Source organism: Sminthopsis crassicaudata, chromosome 4 (genome assembly GCF_048593235.1).
Source record: "Sminthopsis crassicaudata isolate SCR6 chromosome 4, ASM4859323v1, whole genome shotgun sequence".
NCBI lineage: Eukaryota > Metazoa > Chordata > Mammalia > Dasyuromorphia > Dasyuridae > Sminthopsis > Sminthopsis crassicaudata.
The window spans coordinates 221047557-221073151 of NC_133620.1; the positions used below are offsets into that span (position 1 = coordinate 221047557).

At 33.7% G+C, this 25595-nt stretch overlaps 1 protein-coding gene across 3 annotated transcripts in view; it reads right to left on the reverse strand.

Annotated features, from left to right (window-relative positions):
- Positions 1-18371: 18371 nt before the first annotated feature.
- The window catches only part of CASP8AP2 (caspase 8 associated protein 2), a 40721-nt gene continuing 33497 nt past the window's right edge, over positions 18372-25595 (reverse strand). For 2 of the 3 annotated variants that reach the window (XM_074310293.1, XM_074310295.1), the window contains exons 8-11: positions 21612-24702; positions 20723-20822; positions 20314-20366; positions 18372-19137 (exon numbers count right to left, since the gene is read on the reverse strand). In XM_074310293.1, coding sequence (XP_074166394.1) covers positions 19134-19137; positions 20314-20366; positions 20723-20822; positions 21612-24702 — 3248 coding nt within the window. In that variant the 3' untranslated portion in view covers positions 18372-19133. Of the gene's footprint in view, positions 19138-20309; positions 20367-20722; positions 20823-21611; positions 24703-25595 lie in introns of those variants that run through there. The other variant, XM_074310294.1, reaches the window with a different exon arrangement.

The following is a 25595-nucleotide window of genomic DNA, read 5'->3' on the forward strand; positions in this document are numbered from 1 at the left end:
CTGCAACACACACATTGTAGCTTGCTGCTTCTCTGTAAGTGCTGTTATTTTGTGAATATGTGTTGCACATAGGATGCACTATTGATTGCTAAACTCTTTACTTTTGATGCCTTATTTTATCTGAATCTTGCCCACTCTTTAAGGAGTTTAATTCCTACTTCAGTGAAGTCTTTCCTCACCATTTGCCAGCTCACAATATCCTGATTTTACTGTGTTCAACATTCCTCATTAAATTATTACATACTAACTCAGGCAGTTAAGTATCTTTTTATCAGTATATCTGGGTCTCTCCAACTAAATTGTAAAATCTTTTTTCCCCCCCTGAGGCTGGGGTTAAGTGACTTGCCCAGGGTCACACAGCTAGGAAGTGTCTGAGATTGGATTTGAATTCGGGTCCTCCTGAATTCAAGGCTGGTGCTCTATCCACTGCACCACCTAGCTACCCCTAAATTGTAAAATCTTTAAGGGCAAAATTTTCCTTTATTTTTTCCTCCCTGGCACCTAATATAGTGAGTATAGTTACTAGGTATCTGCCAATATTTGTTGATTGATTGATTTTCTCCTTCAAATTTGAATCCATTACTTGGTTCCATAATTAACATATTCATTAATCAGGAGAGAAAAATATATAATAGTTTCCTAAGTATTATGACAGTTTTTATGAAAAAGCTAGTGCTACTAGTGTACATTTGGAGAAGCAATGGTCTACATGCTTGTAACTTGAGGAACAATATTAAAGTCATGTTTTATTCTTTCTTCTGATTTTTTTCTCTTTCAACTCCCAACCATGTTCAAACAGATTTGGGTACCAATACCAACTTTGTGACTAACTGGCTCTATGACCATAGGCAAGTAATTCCACTTTTCTGAGCTTCAGTTTTCCCCATTTGTAACATGAAGAAATTGGACTAAATGATTGAAGGTCTCTCATGCCCATATCAAATTAGCAGTACAAGTAATATAAGAATATAGAGCCACTAAAAGGAACAATAGACACAGGACTGGATCAATGGAAATGTTTTAGTAATGGAAACTCTGGAAAATTCATTGACTTATTCCAAAGAGATGGGAATATGCTGTGTTTCTCTAGAAAAATTAGGAATCTTGAGCAAACACATTGCCTGTAGATGTTCTTGTGAGGAACAAAATCTGCTAAAATCTAGGAAAGTAAAATTCAATAGGAATAAATGTAAAGTACTACACTTGGGTTCACAAGACCAATTTTGTAAAATAAGGAAGATGGGACTAAAAATCAAATGAGATATTTGTAAAGTACTTAGCTCTGAGCCTGGAACATAATGTGTGCTTGTTTCTTTTCTTCCTGTTAATTCTACTTCTACATTGTATATTCACCTCTTCTCTACTCCCACAGCTATCACCCTAGTTCAGGTCTTTATCACCTCTCACCTGTACTATTGCAACAATCTTTTCATTGGTGCCCTTGACCCCAGTCTCTTTCATGTCCAATCCATTCTTAACATATAGATTTTTTAAATTAATATTTGTATTTATTTATTTTATAATATTATCCCTTGTATTCATTTTTCCAAATTATCCCCTCCCTCCCTCCACTCCCTCCCCCCGATGGCAGGTAATCCCATACATTTTACATGTGTTACAATATAACCTAGATACAATATATGTGTGTAAATACCATTTTCTTGTTGCACATTAAGTATTAGCTTCCGAAGGTATAAGTAACCTGGGTAGATAGACAGTAGTGCTAACAAAAATTAATATTTTTAAAACACAAGTCTGGTGATGTCATCCCCTTGCTCAAAAAGCTTCAGTGGTTTCCAAGGATAATATAAGAAATTATTAGGTTCTTACTAAGTGCTAATGAGATAATGAGATGTTAGATTCTTGTCCAGTGCAAACAACTCCAATGTAATTGCCAGATGATGAGAAGAGATTTAGAAAGTGGTAAACAGAAGGAAATTAGATAGGTTAACTGCCTGGGAAAGAGGGTTTGCTTGTATTTTAACAGACAGAAGGAAACAGATAGGTGGCAACAAGCACCTGGAGAGAGACAGAAAAAGAGAAAAGCCTCAAAACAAAGGAGAAGATCTAAGAAACATCTGACACTGAAAGAGCATGGCTGATAAGGAGACTGTTAAAGATTCCCTAACACAAGATAAGACTGTTAAAGAATTTTAAAACCAGCAAGAATCATTGGATTTCCTAACACAAGATAAGACTAATGGACAATGGACTTATGGACATGTATAAATTCTCAATTTATGATTATTTGATCATGTTATTTGTTACATACTTCTAGCATGTATTATGTTACTATGTTACTATGTGTTTATGTAATCTATGTAATTATGTGTAATGCCTCCCATATTGATGGATTTATGTTTCAAGGTCATGACCACCCTATGTTCTAAATCAAAAGAAAGGGGGAGATGTTAGGTTCTTACTAAGTGCTAAGTTGGTACTTAATTCTCTAGTTCACACCTTTTGGTTCCGTCCTTTAAGGAGAGTTTACCCCTTTGAACCTCTGGGGAGGAGTTTATATGTTTGAGAGGAGCAAGTTCATTGGTTGAAGTATTTTTCCCACAAGCCCCTGAGTTATCCCACGCCCATTCTCTGGGAGGATAAAAGAAGCAACATTGGGCCTGGAGGAGTCTATTCTAGGTCAGAGTTGGGATAGCTCTCTACAGGAAGAAGAGTCTGGCCGGGAGATTGAGTTGAGACAGCAGATCTCCTACCAGAGAGCGATAGACAGTTTCTGGAGACACAGAACATTACATATTGACGTCCACAACGTGGGGCAAGGACTTTTGCTTATCCTGACAAGGACTTATTCTGAGCCTTTCAGAGGACCTAGCCCGGATCTTCGCAAGAAATCTTCTTTTATCTGGAACTTAAAATCCCTTATAATCTTACTGCCACCTATCATTATAAGCTGATATCACATTACTTTCCTTTGCACTCTTCATTCCAGACAAACTGGCTTACTTTATTTCATCTCTTGCCTTTATGTTTTTGCATAGGCTAGCCTCTATACCTGAAATGTTTTCCTTCCTCATTTCTACTCTTAAAAGCTTCCTTCAAAGCACACTTCTCCTACAGAGAATCTTTACTAATTTTTCCAGCTGTTGTCTTCCCTCTCCAAAAGGAATTATTTTGTATTACTCTGAATATGTGTACATATGTTTGTGTGTGTACAAACATATATACACATATATATGTATATTTATACAGATATATGGAGTTTTTTAGGGGAAACATGACAACAGTTCAGTATAAAGTGTGTGTATGTGTGTAAATAAAAACTCCTGGGAACCAGGGAATTTTTCTTTATATTCCCAGTGCAGACTACAGTTGTGGCACATAATAGGTACTCTGCAAATGCTCATTAAATTGAATTAACATTCAGAGAAAAAAAAAAGTACAAATTTTTATTACTTTAAGAAAGGCTCAAGGACAGCTAGATGACACAGCAGATAGAGCACTAGCCCTGGAGATCAGAGGATCTGAGTTCAAATTCAGCCTCAGACCATCACTTATAAGTAGTACTATAGAAGATTCCTATTCAGGTATAGGTTTAACTCTCTAATCTCTGAGGTTCCTTCTAGCTTTGAGATTCTGTGAAATTTTCAAGAGGGAAAAGACATAACCCACAGAACAATTCATAGGAAAGACAATTTTTCTATGCTCTCTGAAATATTGATAAGTATCCTACAATCCCTAATTGGATTTATGGAAGGAGAGAGCTGTTCTTTCTTCTTTCATTTAATCAGGAAGAATGCAGGACTTTTGCTACCCCCTTTATTTCCTTGAAAACATAGTAATTTTTGTTCTCTTTCTTTATTCTTGCTTCTTTGGAGAGAGGGGATGGAATAAAGCTAATACAAAAATTGTTTTGCATGACTATTTTTAGTGAGTTTTGGTTTTTGTAATAGGCTGTGATTTCCTTGCCTTCTCAGTGGGCAGAAGGGAAAGAAAAAAAGAAAATTTGGAACTAAAAAAAAAAAAGAGTTTTTTTTTTTTTTTTAAAGAAAAATATATTTAAGCAGTTTCATTTTTTCAAGAGGTCTTGAAGAGAGCTGTTAATTTTGTAATAAATAAAGGATCTTTTACTGAAAAAAGAAAACCTACAAGTCCAACATTCTCCTTGATTAAATGAAAGACAAGTAGAGCAGCTCTCCCCTTCCATAAATGCAACCAGGGATCCTGGACCATAAATTTACATGTGGAAGGGACTTCAATAGTTACTTAGTCTAATTTTCTCCATTTTACAGATGAGGAAATTAAGATCCAGAGAGATTATGTAATTATGTACAATGAAGATTCATAGTTCCACATATAATCTTTTTTGTTCTTTGTATATAATGTTCATTTTTGTTTACATACATGCAGTTCAGAAATAACACAAAAAAATTATTACCAATCTCAAAGTTAGAAGGTCTGGGATTGAGTCATGGATCAGATTCTGTCTAGCTATTAACCCAAGCCAAGTCATTTAAAAGCCTCTCAAATTCTCATTGTCTTCAGCTGCAAAAATGGGATTCTACTCTGCAGCGCTGTTGTGAGGACAGAATTTTATTATTACTTTTTTCTTTTTTTTTGCTGAGGCAATTGGACACACAGCTAGGAAGTGTTAAGTGTCTGAGATCACATTTGAACTCATGTCCTCCTGACTTCAGGGCTGGTGTTCTATCCACTGCACCACCAAGCTACCCCAAATTTTATAAATTTTGCAGTAATATGTAAATGTAAATTGTCATTATTAGAATAATTTCTGATTACATTTTTAATATTTAAAGGACCAAGTGAGTTTAAGGATTTGATTGGTGCTATAATTAAACACTACCTTGCCTTCTAAGTATTTATAGCCTCCCCAAGGAAAACATTTACTTGGAAAGTTCTGGTCCTTTATATCTTGAGGGATAATTACTTTAGATGACTTCTTTCTCTGGTTTATCAAGAGATCTTCAGTGTAACAAGACACAATTAACATGTTTACTTGCAGTTTTAGTTGATTGATACATTTTGTTTACACACAGCAAACACTTCCCAGCAAATACTCAAAGTACACAATCCCCAAAAAGGATAGTTGATTGGTTAAAAGACAGGATTTTCCTTTGATAGTTTTATACTACCATTGACGACTGTAATAGACTAGAAATTTGCTGTTTTATAGGATGCTGACTTTATTAGTTGTAGTCATTGTGTACATGATTCTTTTAAAGTTTTTATTATAGTTTTTTAACACCACAATCTTAGACACTCTTTTCTTGTGATAAAGAAAAAGATTTAAGCAATGCCCACCCACAGAGACTTCTTCTGACAGTTAATACAAAATTCCAAGTCCATATTAAGAAAAGTAGTACACTGATTTATAATAAGCATGGTAATCAAGAGTTGTGTTTCTCTTTGCTACTATACTGGAATGGTCTGTTCAATATTATTTCCTCCCTAGCTCAGCTGATAAAATCACAGGAGCAAGTAATAGAGACAATAAGGCATTAATATGTTAAATGAAGTGAATATACCTTGCGTATCCTTCCCCTTCCCTCAACTCTTTATAAAACGTGTTTTCTCTTATTGATAGAAGTGGAGGATGGCTTGCCACTATCTAGATAAAAATAAGTCGTGTCCCTTGATGGACTTTAAAAAGCCAGCCTGCCAGCTGTGGAGACAGATAATCGAAGTAGGAAAGCTTTGTGGGATGGCAACAAAGAACCTCATATGGAAGAACTCAACTAGTGAAAGGGAATCGATCTTTTTCTTTCTCTGTGTCCCTCACACAGGACAGCACAGAGGATTTCTCACTCTTCCTCTCCCCATCTTTCATCAGCTATAATCTCTTCTAGTGAAACTATTCACTTAGTGGAAGATACTGAACCCAACAAGAAGCAGGCTCATAGAATCAAGGAAAAAATCAATGAAGGAAGCTTTGAGAAATATGACTTATGGCGGCAAAGGAGCATCAACTGTGTATTCAAGAAGAATTAGTCCTGGCATTCAGGAGGCAAGGTACAGAGAGGAATAGCTCAGGGAGCCCAGAAGAGTAACCTATCTGCCCATCAGAGACACTGTCTCCAATGACATGAGGATACCATAAGAACAACAAAGAATATCGGGACTCTTCAGTGGCAGAGAAGTATTAGGGAATCTGTTTCCTACACAAAGTACTTGCCACCGCTATACTTCAGCCCACTTCTTTTCCCAATTTGTGGGAAATTGTACTTCAGGTATACTGAAGCAATGTTTTTCAGCTGTTATTCTTATTATGTAAACTTGGTAACTGTCTTTGCTTTGTGCTTTGTCTTCTAGAAGACAGAAGTAAAAATACCATTAGGATCTGGATGCTAGAATTTTAGTTCAGACTCACAGAGTACCTTGAACCTATGTAGCTAATAGTCACTTCCTGTTTGGACTTAAACTGCAAGTTCCACTTTAGGAAAGTAGCCTAGAGCAGGTGCCACACTACTAGCCAAAAATATCATTTTAAATTTTTCTGATTATATTTTTAATTTGAATTTTGACCAACTCCAACCATTCTGGAAAACAATGATTAATTATGAGGGAGGAAAAGTTACTAAACTTTATACCCTTTAACAAAGAAATTGTACTCCTTGGCTTATAATCCCAAATAAAAGCAAAAGGAAAAGTCCTATATGTGCTAATAGCTGAACTTTTGGGGTAGGAAAAAACTAGAAACAAAATTGGCAGTCCTCAATCAGAAAATGGATAAATTATATTATATGAATATAATTGGAATATTGTTGCACCATATGAAAAGATACCTGTGAAAAATTAGAGAAACCTGGTGGAACACATGATCTAATGCAGGACAAAGTAAAAAGAATCAAGAGCACAATATCAACTAAAAAAGAGAAAAAGAAGGAAAGACATAAAAGCTCTGAGCAATACAGTGCCCAATTGGGATTTCAGAGGTTTGACAGTGAATTGTGCCTTTCTCCTCTCAGTGGAATGAGAGATAAATTGTCAGACCCAGCCACTATGTTAATTTGTTTTGCTTACTGTAACTATGTTGCAAGAAAAGGTTTTAAGGTACAAAGGAAGGTGATGAAGCATTAGTCATTAGAAATAATAAAGATATAAAAAAGAACATCAATAAAATATTTTTAAGCTGCAAACAAAATGAGTGTTTATTATTTGGGGAATGTTTCTATATACAGTAGCATATGAGCTATAAGAAGCAATGAATACAAGGAATTTGAAGAAACAGGAAGATTTGTATGAATTGACCCAAAATGGAAAAAGCAAAGCTAGGAGATCATATATAACTATAAAATATAAATAAAAACACCATGAGGAGGCTACTGAACTCTGAATAATCACAAATACTAAATTCAAAGTCCACAGGACCATGAGCACTGAATGCACTAGCCGCAGACAGACACAGTTGCTGTGTTGATGTTTTCTGTTTTTCCTTGTTACAAAGATTTGGAGGGTTGGGAAGGTGAGAGTGGAGAATATATAGAAAAATCATGGAAATATAAATAGAATAAAGTCATTAATTTTTTTTAATGGAACATTTGAAATAAACCTTATTCCAAAGTTTTTTCAATGCCTCCTTAAACATAATTGTTTATTACTTCTTTTATCAATATTGTTTGATATTTATTCAATATTGTATAATAGTATACTGATACACGTGTCACTTGTTCCAAAATTGTGTCCCTCCCCCCCACCAAAAGTTCTGCACACAAATTCATTCATTCTACTTTCTGGGTATTTAAAATATTATTTCATCTTTCCAAAGTACATTGTTTGCTCCCACTTCCTCTTAAGTGAGGCAGTCTATTTGCCAGTTACTTACCTTGTGGGACAAGAAGTACTTTTCAAGCTTTTAGGACGTCATGGTTTGATTTATGTGTGCTGCAGGCAAATGTGTTTGGTCTCCTAAGTTTTCTCTGGAATGAGTAGTCTTAAATTTGGAAGAATAAAACCTCAAGACAATACAAGAAGGAATCCGCAATGATTACAACAACCTGGGTAGCAGGAATATTGAGTACCCAGCACCAGCAAAAAACAAAAACAAAAAAAAAAAAAAAAACCAGTCTGACCAGATGGTCACAGGGCCCCCAGCCAGAATAGTTGCATTTATATTGCCAAGTGAAGTCTAACCCAGCCACCCCCTAAGGCTTTGCATGTCCTTTGGAGATTTCAACTGTCCTGTTAATTGTTTCTTTATAGACAAAGAGCCAAGGCCACTGCTGGTCAATCCCTTTTGGACAATTATATTTACTGAAATAAATGAGGAACTTCTCTTTCTATTGGTGTGATGTGGATGCTCATTTAGATTCTGTGGCTTTTCTTATGGTCCATTAGTTTCCACAGAAATCGATGCACAGAAATCAATGGGTCATGTCCGATTTCAAAGGCAGCTGCATTGTACTAATTGTACTCCTTGTACTTTCTAAGGATGAACCAACATGCATAAAAGCAGGGTCAAAATGAACTCGAGTGATACTCTCACCCAAGGGGTTCTTGTTCATCATTTTTTTTGCTTTTGAAACAGAATGTACATTGATGAAAGAAAAATCAACAATGGTGATTAAGCAGTTCTACAAATGATCTCTTGCTATACCATCTTTGTAAGAAACACAGCTGAGAAAGAAAATCTACTAGTAAATACATTGAGCACCTTCTTCAATGGAATAATCATATATATTTGGAGCTAAAATAACAAGTCTCACATTTTAAATATAGTACTCTACTCCCCCTCTCAACTCATGTTTGTACATCAAGATCCTCTATGGGGACCCCATACTAGAATGCTAACTCATGAAGCCCTAGTAATGTTTCTTTTCCATAATTACCCAAAGAACACAATTAGGACACAGCATTTTGCATGGCAATTGGCACATAGTATGCCAATTGTGGGAAGGGGCAGGTAGGAGAAAAGATAATTCACATCTTCAAACCTGTGGGCTTGGAGGCCAATGTTTTGCATTCCTCCAGCTAGTCTTACATTACAAATGCTGCAGTTTCACTAATTACTTTCCAGCTAATTGTACACTTCTATCTTCTAAATTAGCTGAAAGAAATAAGGGAAGACCACAGGCTTTAAAAAGGGATGACAAAGCAGTAAGAGAAAGTGGAAAACAATGGCTTGGGTGTTCAAATCTTGGCTCTGCCAATTAGTACCTACATGACAACGGTCAAATAATTTAACCTCGTTAGGCCTTCTGTTTCCTCAATGAGAAAATTATTGAATTAGGTGACTTCAAAAGTCTCTTTCACCCCTGAATCTATGATTTTATGGCTAGGGTCCAACTAGATTTGCTTACTTGCTTACTAATATGTGAGATGTAGAGAAAGTAATTTCTTTCTGGGCTCAGTTTCCTCATCTGTAAAATGATGAGGTTGAATTAGCTGGCCTGAGGTCCTTTTAAGTTCTACATGTATGATTCTACAATTTTATAAAATCCTTGGTGGCTAGGGCATGAAGGAAATTCATCAGAGGATCTTTTTTCTCTCTCTTGAAAATCTAATGTCTGGACTTCTAGAACTCAGCAACTCTTGAATTTAGGCAACTCTCAAGCAATGGTGCTATTCCAGAAATCTCTCTTCTCTGCTAGAAGGCTAAGTTCAGGGATCATGTACTCTAAAGAATTCAAAATCTATCCTCTTTTCCACCCCCATTCTCCTTTCCTTAAATTCCCCTTTCAGGTAGTATGCATGTAAGTATATGGCTCCTACCATGGGCTTCTGTAAGACACCATTGTCAGTAGGTGAGAGAGAAAAATTCCCTTCCCACACCTTACCTCACAGCATTCTGGGAGACATAAAGGAAAAACAAGTATTTGGTATGCAGCCAAGAATAACTTACCCAGCAAGAATGAGCATCGTTTTCCAGGGAAGAAGATGGACATTTAACGAAATAAATGAATTCCATCTATTTTTGATGAAAAAACCAGACCTACATAAGAGGTTTGATCTTCAAATACAGAACTCAAGAGACTTCTAAAAAAGGTAAAAAGAAATCTTGAGAACTATACTTCTGTCAAAAAAATATGTAAAGAACATATGTACAATTTGTCTTAGAAAATAGAGGTGGAAAGGAGATTATATCATAAAAAAGTACAAAGTGGTGGTACTACATCTCATGAAGAGGCAAAGGTAACCTATTATATCTGAGAGAAAGAAAGGAGGGAGATGAACATAGCGTGTATCAATAGACATATTCGATTTATGGTGAAACTTCTTCCACTTCATTGAAAAGTGAAAGGGAAGGAGTAAGCTAAGGGGAAGGGAATACAGTAATTTCGAGGAAAAGGGGTAAAATAAGGGGAGGATCTTTAAGGTGGGGGAGGGATCCTAAAAAGGGAGGGCTGTAAAAAGCAAGTGGTGTTTACCAGTTTAATACTGGATAGGAGGGTAAAAGGGAAGGAAAGGGGAAAAGCATAAGCAAGGGTTAATAGGATGGCAAGCAATATAGAATTAGTCCTTCTAACCATAAATGTGAATGGGGCAAACTGCCTCATAAAGAGGAAGCAGTTAGCAGACTGGATTAAAAGTCAGAATCCTACTATATGTTGTTTACAGGAAACACACCTGAAACAGGATGAGACATTCAAACTAAAAGTAAAAGGGTGGAGCAGAATCTATTATGCTTCAGGCAAAACCAAAAAAGCAGGAGTAGCCATCCTCATCTCAGATCAAGCAAAAACAAAAGTTGATCTAATTAAAAGAGATAAGGAAGGGCATTATATCCTGCTAAAGGGAAGCATCAATAGTGAAGCAGTATCAATATTAAACATGTATGCACCAAGTGGTGCAGCATCTAAATTCTTAAAAGAGAAATTAAGAGAGCTGCAAGAGGAAATAGATAGCAAAACTATAATAGCGGGAGATCTCAACCTTGCACTCTCAGAATTAGATAAATCAAACCACAAAATAAATAAGAAAGAAGTCAAAGAGGTAAATAGAATACTAGAAAAGTTTGATATGATAGATCTTTGGCGAAAGCTAAATGGAGACAGAAAGGAATATACTTTCTTCTCAGCAGTTCATGGAACCTATACAAAAATTGATCATATACTAGGGCATAAAAACCTCAAAATCAAATGCAGTAAGGCAGAAATAGTAAATGCATCCTTTTCAGACCATAATGCAATCAAAATAACATTTAATAAAAAGCCAGGGGAAAATAGACCAAAAAATAATTGGAAACTAAATAATCTTATACTAAAGAATGATTGGGTAAAACAGCAAATCATAGACATAATTAATAACTTCACCCAAGAAAATGACAATAATGAGACATCATACCAAAATGTGTGGGATACAGCCAAAGCAGTAATTAGGGGAAGTTTTATATCTCTACAGGCCTACCTGCATAAAATAGAGAAAGAGAGGGCCAACGAATTGGGTTTACAACTAAAATTGCTAGAAAAGGAACAAATTAAAAACCCCCAGACAAACACAAAACTTGAAATTCTAAAAATAAAAGGTGAGATTAATAAAATTGAAAGTAAAAAAACTATTGAATTAATTAATAAAACTAAGAGTTGGTTTTATGAAAAAACCAACAAAATAGACAAACCCTTAGTAAACCTGATTAAAAAAAGGAAAGAAAAAAAGCAAATTGATAGTCTTGAAAATGAAAAGGGTGAACTCACCACTAATGAAGAGGAAATTAGAACAATAGTTAGGAGCTACTTTGCTCAACTTTATGCCGATAAATTCGATAACTTAAATGAAATGGAAGAATACCTTCAAAAATATAGCTTGCCCAGATTAACAGAGGAAGAAGTAAGTAGTTTAAATAGTCCCATCTCAGAAAAAGAAATAGACCAAGCTATTAACCAACTTCCTAAGAAAAAGTCCCCAGGACCAGATGGATTTACAGGTGAATTCTACCAAACATTTAAAGAACAACTAACTCCAATGCTATGTTAACTATTTGAAAAAATAGGGATTGAAGGAGTCCTACCAAATTCCTTCTATGACACAGACATGGTACTGATACCTAAACCAGGTAGATCGAAAACTGAGAAAGAAAACTATAGACCAATTTCCTTAATGAATATTGATGCTAAAATCTTAAATAAGATATTAGCAAATAGACTTCAGAAAATCATCCCCAGGATAATACACTATGACCAAGTGGGATTTATACCAGGAATGCAGGGATGGTTTAATATTAGGAAAACTATTAGTATAATTGACCATATTAATAATCAAATTAATAAAAACCATATGATCATCTCAATAGATGCAGAAAAGGCATTTGATAAAATCCAACATCCATTCCTACTAAAAACGCTTGAGAGTATAGGAATAAATGGACTATTCCTTAAAATAATAAGGAGCATATATTTAAAACCTTCAGTAAACATCATATGTAATGGTGATAAACTAGAACCTTTCCCTGTAAGATCAGGAGTGAAACAAGGTTGCCCACTATCACCATTACTATTCAATATAGTACTAGAAACTCTAGCCTTGGCAATAAGAGCCGAGAAAGAGATCCAAGGAATTAGAGTAGGAAATGAAGAAATCAAATTGTCACTTTTCGCAGATGACATGATGGTATACTTAGAGAACCCCAAAGACTCTGCTAAAAAGCTATTAGAAATAATTCAGAATTTTAGCAAAGTCGCAGGATACAAAATAAATCCACATAAATCCTCAGGATTTTTATACATTACCAACACAATCCAACAGCAAGAGATACAAAGAGAAATTCCATTCAAAATAACAGTCGATAGTATCAAATATTTGGGAATATATCTACCAAAGGAGAGTCAGGAATTATATGAGCAAAATTACAAAACACTTGCCACAAAAATAAAGTCAGATTTAAATAATTGGAAAGACATTCAATGTTCTTGGATAGGCCGAGCGAATATAATAAAGATGACAATACTCCCCAAACTAATCTATTTATTTAGTGCTATACCAATCAGACTCCCAAGAAACTATTTTAATGACCTAGAAAAAATAACAACAAAATTCATATGGAAGAATAAAAGGTCGAGAATTGCAAGGGAACTAATGAAAAAAAAGTCAGAGGAAGGTGGTCTAAGTGTACCTGATTTAAAGCTATATTATAAAGCAACAGTCACCAAAACCATTTGGTATTGGCTAAGAAATAGACTAGTTGATCAGTGGCATAGGTTAGGTTCACAGGACAAGATAGTGAATAAAAATAGCAATCTAATCTTTGACAAACCCAAAGATCCCCAATTTTGGGATAAGAATTCATTATTTGACAAAAACTGCTGGGAAAACTGGAAATTAGTATGGCAGAAACTAGGCATGGACCCACATTTAACACCACATACTAAGATTAGATCAAAATGGGTCCAAGATTTAGGCATAAAGAACGAAATCATAAATAAATTGGAGGAACATGGAATGGTTTACCTCTCAGACTTGTGGAGGAGGAAGGAGTTTGTGTCCAAGGGAGAACTAGAGACCATTATTGATCACAAAATAGAACATTTTGATTACACCAAATTAAAAAGTTTCTGCACAAACAAAACTAATGCAAACAAGATTAGAAGGGAAGTAACAAATTGGGAAAAAATTTTTACAGTTAAAGGTTCTGATAAAGGCCTCATCTCCAAAATATACAGAGAATTGACTTTAATTTATAAGAAATCAAGCCATTCTCCAATTGATAAATGGTCAAAGGATATGAACAGACAATTTTCAGATGATGAAATTAAAACTATTTCCACTCATATGAAAGAGTGTTCCAAATCACTATTGATCAGAGAAATGCAAATTAAGACCACTCTGAGGTATCATTACACACCTGTCAGATTGGCTAAAATGACAGGAACAAATAACGATGAATGTTGGAGGGGCTGTGGGAAAACTGGGACACTGATGCATTGTTGGTGGAGTTGTGAAAGAATCCAACCATTCTGGAGAGCAATCTGGAATTATGCCCAAAAAGTTATCAAAATGTGCATACCCTTTGACCCAGCCATACTACTACTGGGCTTATACCCCAAGGAACTACTAGAGAAGGGAAAGGGTCCTGTATGTGCCAAAATGTTTGTGGCAGCCCTTTTCATAGTGGCTAGAAGCTGGAAGATGAATGGATGTCCATCAATTGGAGAATGGTTGGGTAAACTATGGTATATGAATGTTATGGAATATTACTGTTCTATAAGAAATGACCAACAGGAGAAATACAGAGAGGCTTGGAGAGACTTACATCAACTGATGCTGAGTGAAACGAGCAGAACCAGAAGATCATTATACACTTCAACAATGATACTGTACGAGGATGTATGCTGATGGAAGTGGATTTCTTCAACATAGAGAAGAGCTAATCCAATTCCAATTGATTAATGATGGACAGAACCAGCTACATCCAGAAAAGGACTGGGAAATGAATGTAAACTGTTATTTTTACCTTCTGAATCCAATTCTTCCTGTGCAACAAAAAATTCGGTTCTACACACATATATTGTATCTAAATTATACTGTAATATATTTAACATATATAAGACTGCTTGCCATCAGGGGGAGGGGGTTGGGGGAGGAAGGGAAAAAATCTGAATAGAAGTAAGTGCAAGGGATAATGTTGTAAAAAATTACCCATGCATATGTACTGTCAAAAAATGTTATAATTATAAAATAAAATTAAAAAAAAAATTAAAAAAAAAAAAAAAAAAAAAAAAAAAAAAAAAAAAAGAAAAACAAGTATAACTTCCCTAAGAGTTCAAACCTTTCTCCAGAGCTCATTTCTTGACCCCTGACCATAGTCAATTTTCTCATTATTAAACTCTCAGCCTATTTTGTTTGCCAAGATAAATGAATGGACAAAAACACGGGACACAGGGCAATCCATGCAGGTAAGTCTGTGTAGTTGCTGCTGTTGTTTCAGAATGTTTTAGTGGTATCCAACTCTTAATGACCTCAGTTGGAGTTTTCTTGGCAAAGATACTAGAGTGGTTTGCCATTTCTTTCTCTAGTTCATTTTACAGATGAGGAAACTGAGGCAAAAGAAACAAATGACTTGCCCAGGATCACAAAACTTGGAAATAAACCCAGCTAGCGCTATCTTTTGATAAGTCTGTCCCAGATTTGGGATGTGACCCAGACAATTCTTGATAATTAATAATGCTTTATATTTTAACATGTTTAACATATATTGGATTGCTTGCCATGGAAGGAGAAAATTTGAAACACAAGGCTATGCAAGGGTCAGTGTTGTCAAATTATCCGTGCATATGTCTTAAAAATAAAAAGCTTTATTAAAAATTAAAACCTCATAAATTGGGGGGGGGGATAACGCTTGTATTTGTTGTTCTTATTGTTATATTCATATTAGACTGTTTGTGACACTATTTGGGATTTTCTTGGCAAAGATACTACTAGAGAGGTGTGCCATTCCCTTCTCCAGATTATTTTACAGATGAGCAAACTGAAGTGGCTTGCCCAGAGTCACACAGCTAATAAGTGTATGGAGCTGAATTTAAACTCAGGTTCTCTTGACTACAGGGTCAGCACTCTATCCATTATACCAGTGGTCCTCAAACTTTTAAAATAGGGGGCCAGTTCATTGTCCCTCAGACCGTTGGAGGGCTGGACACTCTTTTCTCCGCAGCCTCAGACCAGTGACAGAAGTGTGAGTTGCTAATACGTGTTTAGGTCGAATGTCACTTCCAGTCTGATTTTGCCATAACCCAGCGGACCTCATAAACATCCTCAGTGGGCCACATCTGGCCCACAGGCCATAGTTTGAGGACCCCTGCATTATATCATACTTTAACTTTGAAAACAACAAATTAACATTATGTTGGGATAACTAGGATAAACAGTGAATAGAGTACTAGGCTTAAAATCAGGAAAATAAATTTTCATGAGTTCAAAGTGAAGCGGCTATCTTTCCCAAAAAAACTCCAAAATGGAATCACAGTCAGATACAACTAATATGACTCAACCATAACAAATGTGGCATTGCATTTTACATTTTTTGTTAAGTATTTCCCAATAGCATTTAACCCAATTCCAGTCATATTTGAGAATTTTGCCAGCCGGTGGTTATGTGACCCTTTTGACCTACCTTTGCCAAACCTATCTTTTCCCAAAGCAAACAAAAACAAAGGCTAATAAAACTAATCTATTGGTTATCCAAGGCTGATTTCATAAAGTGTTTCATACCCATAGTTCCTCATTTCTACAAAGTTTTCCTTACAGTTTCCAAGCATGAGAACTGTTCAAAGCCCAAGTGAAGTCTGAGAGAAAATAAAATGTCTTAGTCACAGGAATTCTAGAGAAAGAGATACAAAATAGAAAAGCTAGAGAAGTAATAGCATCATCTGCCTTAGAATACAGGTGGAGAAATAATTGAAGATTTATTGAATATTATAAAAATTATCCAAAATAAAATCTCTAACCATATTTCAGAACATTATAAATGAAAACTGCCCAGAATTCTTAGAAACAAAGTAAACAATAAAAATAATCCACCAGTTATCTAGGAAAAAATAAAAAAAAAAAAACCTAAAATGAAAACTCCTAGGAACACTATAACCAAAATCCAGAGCTTCCAGGTACAAGAAAAGGAATCCAAATGTCAAGGACCCATGATAAAGATTACAAAAAACTTTTAGTAGATACCACTAGGAAAGGGATTGGAATATGATATTCTAAAAGACAAGCAAATAAAGGTTTACAATAAAGGATAACTTATCTGATAAAACAAAGTATAATTCTAAAGGGAGGAAACAGAAGCCTTTAATGAAATAGATTACCAAACATTCCTGATGAAAAGATTAAGACTGAGCAAATATTTGTTAATGAACATGTGAGTACCAAGAGAAGCACAGAAAAGTAAGCTTATTTGTATAACTGAAAAGGAATATGAGGTTATGAAATGGTTGCAAGTTAATAGGGGCATAAAAAACAAAAGTTTTCTCAAAATTTTAATACATTTAAGGATCAAAGAGAAAACAAAACTATCATTTTTTACACATGATATGATAAGTGTTCTTAGAGAGAGAACCTGAATCAACTAAAAAGTAATTGAAATACAAACTTTTTAAATGATGCAGGATTCTAGATGAACCCATATAAATCACCAGTATTTATACTTATAACCAACAAAACCCAGCAAGAAAAGCTAAAAAGAAAATTGTATTCAAAGAAAAAAAGAAGCTATAAAATACATGTGGAGTGTTATCTTCCAAGATCTGCTCAGGAATGATTTGAATTTAACTATAAAATGCTCTTTGCAGAAATAAGACAGATCTAATTAAGTAGAGAAACTAACTCTAATATTCTACATGCCTAGGAAAAATAACAACAAAATTCATAGGGAAAAACAAAAGGTCAAGATTTGCAATGGGAAAGAATGGTATCTATTATTACTACTAGATCTTCAAGTATATTATAAAATAATAATCATTACAATAATTTGGCAATGGCCAAAAAGAAAAAAATTTATTAAGAGATCAGATATACAACACACAGAAGCAAACACAGTAGCATGTTGTAAAAATATTTGCAAACATTCCAGATATTGAGGGAAGAGCTTACTTCCATCTGACAAAAAAAAAAAAAAAAAAAAAAAAAAAAAAAAAGCAAAGAAAATTAGATAGAAATCTGGCAAAAATTAGGTTTGGATCCATATTTCACATTTATCATGAAGTAGAGAATGAAAAAAAATTACCTATCAAATTTATGATAAGGGAAGAATTTATAACTAAATAGGTGACAGAAGATCACATAAAATGGACAAGGTTTTTGTACAAGCAAGTCTAATGTAGTAAAAATTAGAAAGAAAATAAACAAATGGGAAAAATCTTTGCAAGTTCTTTGAATAAATATCTCATTTTCAGAATATATAAGAAACTGATTCAAATTTATGAGACTAAAAGCAAAACGATAGTCAAAGGATGTGAGAAGAAGTTTTCAAAGGAAGAAGTGAAAGAAATCACCAATTATATGAAAATTAAATGTTCTAAATCACTGAAGAAATGAAAATTAAAGCAATTTTGGGTTGTACCTCATATATCAGACATACAAAGATGAGAAAAGAGGAAAATGACAAGTGGGGGAGGGGCAATTAGTGCATAATTAATAGTTATTAATTAGTGCCATTATTCTGGAAAATAATTTGGAACTAGGCCCAGAAGCTTACCCTACTGTATAAACCTTCCAATTGAGATACATTATAAATGGCCTATACCCCCCAAAAAATCAGAGGAAAAGAATCTATATGTACAAAAATATTTATAGAAGCTCTTTTTTGTGATGGTCCGAAATTAGAAATTAATGAGGTATTTTCCTATTGGAAATGGCTAAAAATTGTGGCACAAAAATATAATGGAATATTTTGTCATAAAGCTACTTTGTGCAACAGCAATCAAAATAAACTATAATTAAGCACATTATAAAGGAATCAGTAATAAAAACTCAAACAACTTTCCCAGTTTTATTTTGTCACATTACTGTTACAGTAATCAAACTTAAATTATACAAAAAAAATTTGTACAGTTAAAAATCTTTGGCTAGGCAAAGCCACATATGTATATATATATATATATACATATATATATATACACACATATATATATACCCACACACACACACTCACATACACACACATACACACATACATACACACCCACAAAACAAGGGTTTTCATACATCCATACATAGGTTTTTACATATGTACAAAAACATTTTAAAGAGTTTTTACAATTTACCAAAATAAGTAGACATAAGCAGAAGCATAAAAAAACTGATATGAAAACTATAAATACATTTACAGTTAAAAAAACCAAACCCCATGAAACTGGGGTGATGGATTGGAGTTTCAGGTATGTTGTTATTTTGAAAAATCAAAGGCAAACTTTTTATACAATCAAAATGATGCTGCTTACATTTTCATACAGATAAGGATATCTTAACTTGTTAGAAAATAACTATGCCACAAAAAAAATGTAAATTATTCAGCTAGAACATGAAAAAAAAAAATAACAGGCTGACTTACATTAGGTTTATTTACCACTGAAATAACTAAAAAATCAAATTGAGTTAGTCAACAAGTAAAAAAAATATAGAAATGTCTTTTAAAGTCCACAGACTTTTCAATAGATATCTTTAAAATACGAGGATTTTGAACTTCCATTAGGACACAAAGTGTCAATTATGACTCCAAGGAATTCAGCAAATTATCTGTAAAGCAAAGAAGAGGGCTAAATATTATTATTCTATCTTTATGATACTCAAATTTCTTAAGAGAGTGGCTTTTCTGAAAAGATAGATAATAGATAAAATACATAATTTAAATATAGTGGCATTAAATTTAGGATTTGTCTTAAAACAGCCAACTTAATAATTTATTTTTTCTCAATTGTCACCAAGACTATGAGACTAAAAGTATGAGAAAATAATATGCCAGTCTAACCTTGAAATAATGCAATAAGAACAGAGTAACATAATAGCCCAATTGTAGCCAGAATAAATCTAAAATTTGAAATCAGTTTAAATTGCAATATCATAACTACAATTTTCTATACAATAAGGATCAATTATAGAATGAAAACATTATTTAATGTATACAATTGAATGGAATATGTACTTTCAAATAACAATTAGTAATTAAAACTCAAAGGTCAAAAGAGATTTTCAATGTAATATTTTTGTCCAGACCTGTGATTTTATTGGTGTAGGGAACTCTTCAGAGAGGAAACCCACTGTTCAATGCAGATTTCCATCTCTTCTGCTATTTACAATCTTAAGAGAATTTCCTGGGGCATTATGAATTTAATTCAATTGATCAGTCACATAGCCAGTGTATATAAAGGACAGCACTTAAATCCATGTTTTTCTAATTCTCTTTATCCACTACTAGATGTTACTACTCAATAAATGAGAATAAATCTTTGCAAAAATCTTGACAACTCTTGTGAGAAATACAAAGTGCAACAGAATTTTCTCTTTAGAATTTCTCCAAAATCACTATTAAACATAGTTTTAAACAATACCAGTTGTTCTATTTAACCTTTCACAAATTCAAATTTATTTTCTAAACTAGGAGTTCGAATTTGCCAAACTCAAATAGAAACAGAGGCCACTAATTTATACCTATATTACACCAATTTTGCAGTCTGCTTATTGATTTTTTAAAAGTTCTATTATCTATGTTTTATTTTATTAAATATCTCCCAATTACATTCTAATGTGCTTCAGATCCTACTTAGGAATGCTGTAGATTGTGTATTTGACACCTCTGTTCTAACCCGCTTTTGGAACTAATTTGTAAGCTAGAATTTATGTAGCAAAATAGTCATTCTGAACAGAGAAATTGCAGAGAACTCAGTCTGAAGACTCTTAAGAAGCATTAACTACCTGCATTTCGATTTTTCAAAGAGCTTCATTAATTGCTGGAATCTTTCTGAAACCTGAAAAATTAAAAAAGTATTTTAATGCCCAAGATTTCAGAACAATTACAATTTTTATTAAAATTTCATAAGACATCATGATCTTGTTTCTAAGAGTGACATGAATTTCCTCATTTGCAAAATGAAAATAAAACTACTTGCTACACTGATTTCCAGAATATTTGTGAGATAACATATGTGGCAGTGTTTTGTATAAACCATGAAGTGCTATTATCAATATAAGGTGGTAGGAGAATTATTAATAGTAAGATGAACTGATAATTTTAAAAAAAATTAAGTCTTGTAATTAATAACTATGAATTTGTGCATTTGTAATCACAAAATTTGAGATGCATTAAGAGCAAAGTTTGAAATACCTGATGTGGGCTTTTATTCAACTTGGTAGCTAAGAAAGTAAAAGTTTTTACTGATGGTCCTCTTTTCTGACACTCCAACAGAATTTCCCTGTCATCATCTCTGAGGGGAAAAAAAATATTATTTAGCTTACATACATCAGATCAGAATACTACTAATATAATGAATTAAAGACATATATGTACATTTAGTCATATCTCTAGGTCCTAAAAAAGTAAGTTAGAATTCTATAAATGTTCTAATTCCCCAAATAGAAAATTACATAAGAAGATTTACTACTGTACTCAAGAACTCATGCTCTCACTAACAATAATGATCTAGCTAAGTATATGACCCTGAGAAAGTAACTTAACCTATCATGTTCACTCTTCTCATCTGTAAAATGAAGATAGTAATAGCATTTACCTCAGGGGGTGGTTGTGAGAATCAAGGAGATAATATATGTAAAGCATTCTATAAATATTAAAAGTACTCATTAATATTAGTTCATTCTATTTATTAAGAAAATAAGTCTTACTTTTTTATTTCATATGTCAAACTAAGTACACAAAAGCTTACAAATATGTGGTACTGCCATTAGCTATAAACAAAATGCAGATGCTTACATCTAAAGAATTGCAGTAATAAATTATAGTAGTTTTACCCACTAAAATAAATGACCTGACAATAAGCCATTCCCCACTAGAGAAAAGGATCAACTCTACTACTCTGCTTACTTTAGGTACAGTACTGACTTGGAAATCAAGAGTAAAGTAAAAGGGCACAGTTCTCCCTCCCCAACTATATTAACTATAGAGTTAAGAATTCCTAATTTCTGAAAATATGTATTTAAAAATATACATTAAATAAATACATACATTAAAAATATTACAGTATCACAGAGCATCTTACCTTGTCCATGAAATCACAACTTCTCCTTTTTTTTTAATAACATTTTTTGCCGAAAGACTTGTAGGAGATGGAAAGCTTAATGATGAGGCATCTTTATTCTCTGGAATTGCTTTTTTCTTATTACATGTCTTCTGGTGAGCAGTATCACTCTCTTCAGAACTTTCAGTACTTTTCTTTTCTCCATTGGATAATTCAGTTTCAATTCTTTGTTTTTTTTTAGTGAAATGATTTAGATCAGAATGATTTTTTCGCTTTTTCTGCATGTTTGCTGAAACTTCATTACATTCTAAATGATCACGATTTAATGTAGATTCTGATCCAGTATTATCTTTATTTAATATACTCTCACTGGGAGGATCTACTGTCAAATCAATACATGTGCTCTCAACAACACATTCCAAAGGTTCATTTGTCAGATGTTCCTTTTCTTTTTTACTATTATCTTCACCTAAACTTGTTGCAAGCAAAGCACACTCACTTTCATTTACTTTACTATCATTTGAATTCTCTTCTGTCAAATCAATGAATACATCTTTAGCAACATGTTGTAAAGGTTCATCTGTAACTCTATCTTGATCCAATCTGTCTGCTGGACATTCCAACTGATCAATATTTAAAATAGAGTCTGCTGCAAGTTTCCCGATGTTTTCAATCTCAATGGAAGAAGATTTTGTTAAGTCTATGTATGAGCTCTCAAGACTACATTGTACATGATGTGGAACTTCCACAATTGTAGGCAATTCTTTGATGCCGTCAGGTACCTTTGGTTCCCACATTTGATTCAATTCAAAACATTCATCTATAATTTCACTTTTGTGTTCTACTTTATCTGATGGATCTTTAAATAACTCATATATATCAGGAACTTGTGTTTGTACAGTAGAACTCTGATCCTCATTATCCAAATTTTCGGTATTAACATTTCTCTTAGAATTTTCTGATCCTTCTACAGACTGAATTGTAGAGTTCTGACAAGAGATACTCTTTTCTACAGTTTCACTGGTGTCTTTCTCCATTTCATGTAAAGAAACTGCAGATTGTTCACTTGTTTTATTTTGGTCAAGACCTGATGAGGAAGGTGGTACTGCATGCCGAATTTTAACAATGAAATGATCATTGGATTTCTCCATTATAACAGCTTGCATTGGTAGGTTAGGATGATACTGAAAGCCAGGAGCAACAGGCCTGCTAGTCCATGATGATGAACAACTTGATCTACTGCTTGAATTATCAGATTCCAGAGCTAAATGAATATCTTGTTCAGTGGCATCTTCTTCTTCAAGTAGGGCATCTTCACTAAAATGGGCACTAATAACTTCTTCAGGAGTTGAACTAGATGAAGTTTCAGGCTTCAGAAAACTAAGATGACCATCTGATTTCAGAGGTGATGGTACAGTTAGAGAGACTGCTAAATCTTCAAGAAGAATTGAAGAAATGCAGGATTTACTCTTTTCTGAATTGCACACATTCTCTTTACTCAAAGCTACACAAGTAGAAACTTCAAACATGCAACTTTCATCTAGCACATCAGGATGAACTGGCAATTGAAGTCTGGATGAAAGAGATGGAGTCTTTTCAAATGATGAGGAAGACCAATTAAGATCAACAATTGTTTTAAGACTTGGAGAAGATACTCCTGAACCTTCTTCTATATGACAAGCTGAGGTAAATTCACTTTTCTGACTCTCTGAAGAATGTTTTTCTGGTGTCCTCAATTCCCACTGACACTTTTCAATACAATTAACATTCTGATCCAAAAGATCAGAACCTTGCAACAAACTTTTAAATATTTCACCCATCTGAGCATCACTCACTAGATTAAAAGTCAGACTAGATGCCTGTTGCTCTGTAAGAATTTCAAAATTATGTTCTACTTTCTTATTCAAGTTTTTGCCTGTCTCTGCACCTTCCATTGTGTTTTCAGTAGTTTTTGTGGAAATTAAAGTATTCTGAAATTCATTTTGTTCCATAGATGATACTTTGGAGGGGGAGTCCTTTGTGCTGCCTATGGAGATATTTAAACATTTTTCAGAACTTTGTTTCATTGCATCAGGTTTGGGGATTTTTTGATCTTGGTAATGTTTTTTTTCAGGCTTCTGACATCCCAGCATTGATATGTGGTCAACTGATTGCTCTGTCTTTTGGGATGTGACTTTCAAAGATCCTTTATTAGAATGATCTACATTCTCTCTTGGATTAATTGAGTATTTTGATTTATCTTTACTTGCCACATCAAGCTTTCCTTCATCACTGTCACTTCCCAAACTAATAGAATCACAGAACTTAATCAAAATTTTCTTCAGTTTTGAAAACAAATAATCCAGTTGTTCTTCTACAAATTTCCACAACTTCTTTTTCATATCTGGCAGCTGTTGTTCAAATAAACGATTAACTATGCCATTCTTTTTAACCTGCCTAAGTTTAGATTCTATAACATCACAGAGATTCTGTTGTAAAGTATCCACTGACTTCGAGATTTTAGATAAATTCAAGTATTTGATCAGTGATGTAAAGTTCAAAATTGCAGATTCAATTATCCGTTGAAATTGTTGTAGTGAAAATTTTATCTTGAATTTCATATAATTTTTCCTGACATGTTTTCTTATAACTTTCAGCATTTGCATAACCTCTTGAACAGAAGAGGGCTCAACAATAATCTGAACTATCTTTTCCAGGCAAGAAGTACTCACTGTTTTTGTTTTATTTTCTGTCTTTGAAAAATTAGCAGGATCATTTGATAGTTTATCTTTCTTGTTCTTGATTTGATGAACTTTGACAGAAACATTATTTCCAGTACCTTCATCCAAATGTGTATTACTAGTTTTTCTGATTTGGGGACTCTGATTTATGTTCTGTACTTCAGTAGAAGTTCTTGGTTTGACATTTTTATTATTTTCAAAATTTCTTTGTGGTTTAGATTTTTCACTGTCACTTACAATTTCTCCTTCTTCAAGTTCATCTGAAGATAAATCTGTATTGAGGTTGACTTCAGAACATTTATCAGGTTTGCATAATGGCTTCTGATTTTCTTTGTTGAGTTCATTTGATAAATTCTTAGAGGGAGGACTAACCATGTTTGCTGGAACTAAATCTATAAAAAAGAAAAGTTTAAAAAATGATTCAATTAGGCTAAATGCAGTTTAAAACATTTTTTAAAAGTCAGGATTTAGTACATATCATTGATCTTGAGGGGTAAAAAATTCACTAGTTACAGGTGCTGATACAAAATGCTTTGCATACAAGTACATAAAGAAATATTTAATTAAGTAATTATATAGTTTAATTATGTAGTTACTCTTTATTATTTGTAGGGCTATCATTCATAATGACTGATTTATCTCTGGCATATTTTGCTTTTAAATCCGTGGTGACATTACCATTTATACTCTATACCTACTTAACTTTCACAAGACTGTACTGTGTGCTCTTATTTTACATGTTACTTGTTTTCCTTAAACAGAAACTTAAAGGAAAAGAGATAACAAGTTCCCACTCCTGACTCATCCTGGAACTTGTACCCAGAAAGACTTTGTAAATTAACACACTTAAGTATCACACAAACAATGAACCAACCAAAAAAGAGCAAAAGAAAGGGTGATAGTAAAGAGATAAGGATAGGGAAGTGTGAAGAAAAGAAAGAAAGAGTATCTATTTTGTTTAGACTCAGAAAAAAGAAAATGGAAGCAGTATTAATGTCAGATAGTATAGGTGATTAGAAAAAATGAATTCAAATCTCATTACTTTTGACAAAAGATATGTGACAGGGAGTACACAACTAGGATAAAAGAATTATAGATTTAGAATTGGAAGATCTAATCCAATCCCACCTATTTATAGCTGAGGAAATTGAAGACCAGAGAAGTTAAGTGATTTAACCAGTCACAGATAGCCTGTATGTTTCAAAGGCAGCACTTTAACTAAGGTCTTCAAGACTCTGAGGTCAGCTCTCTTGCTATTAGGCCATGTTGCAAGGAACCAATTCTT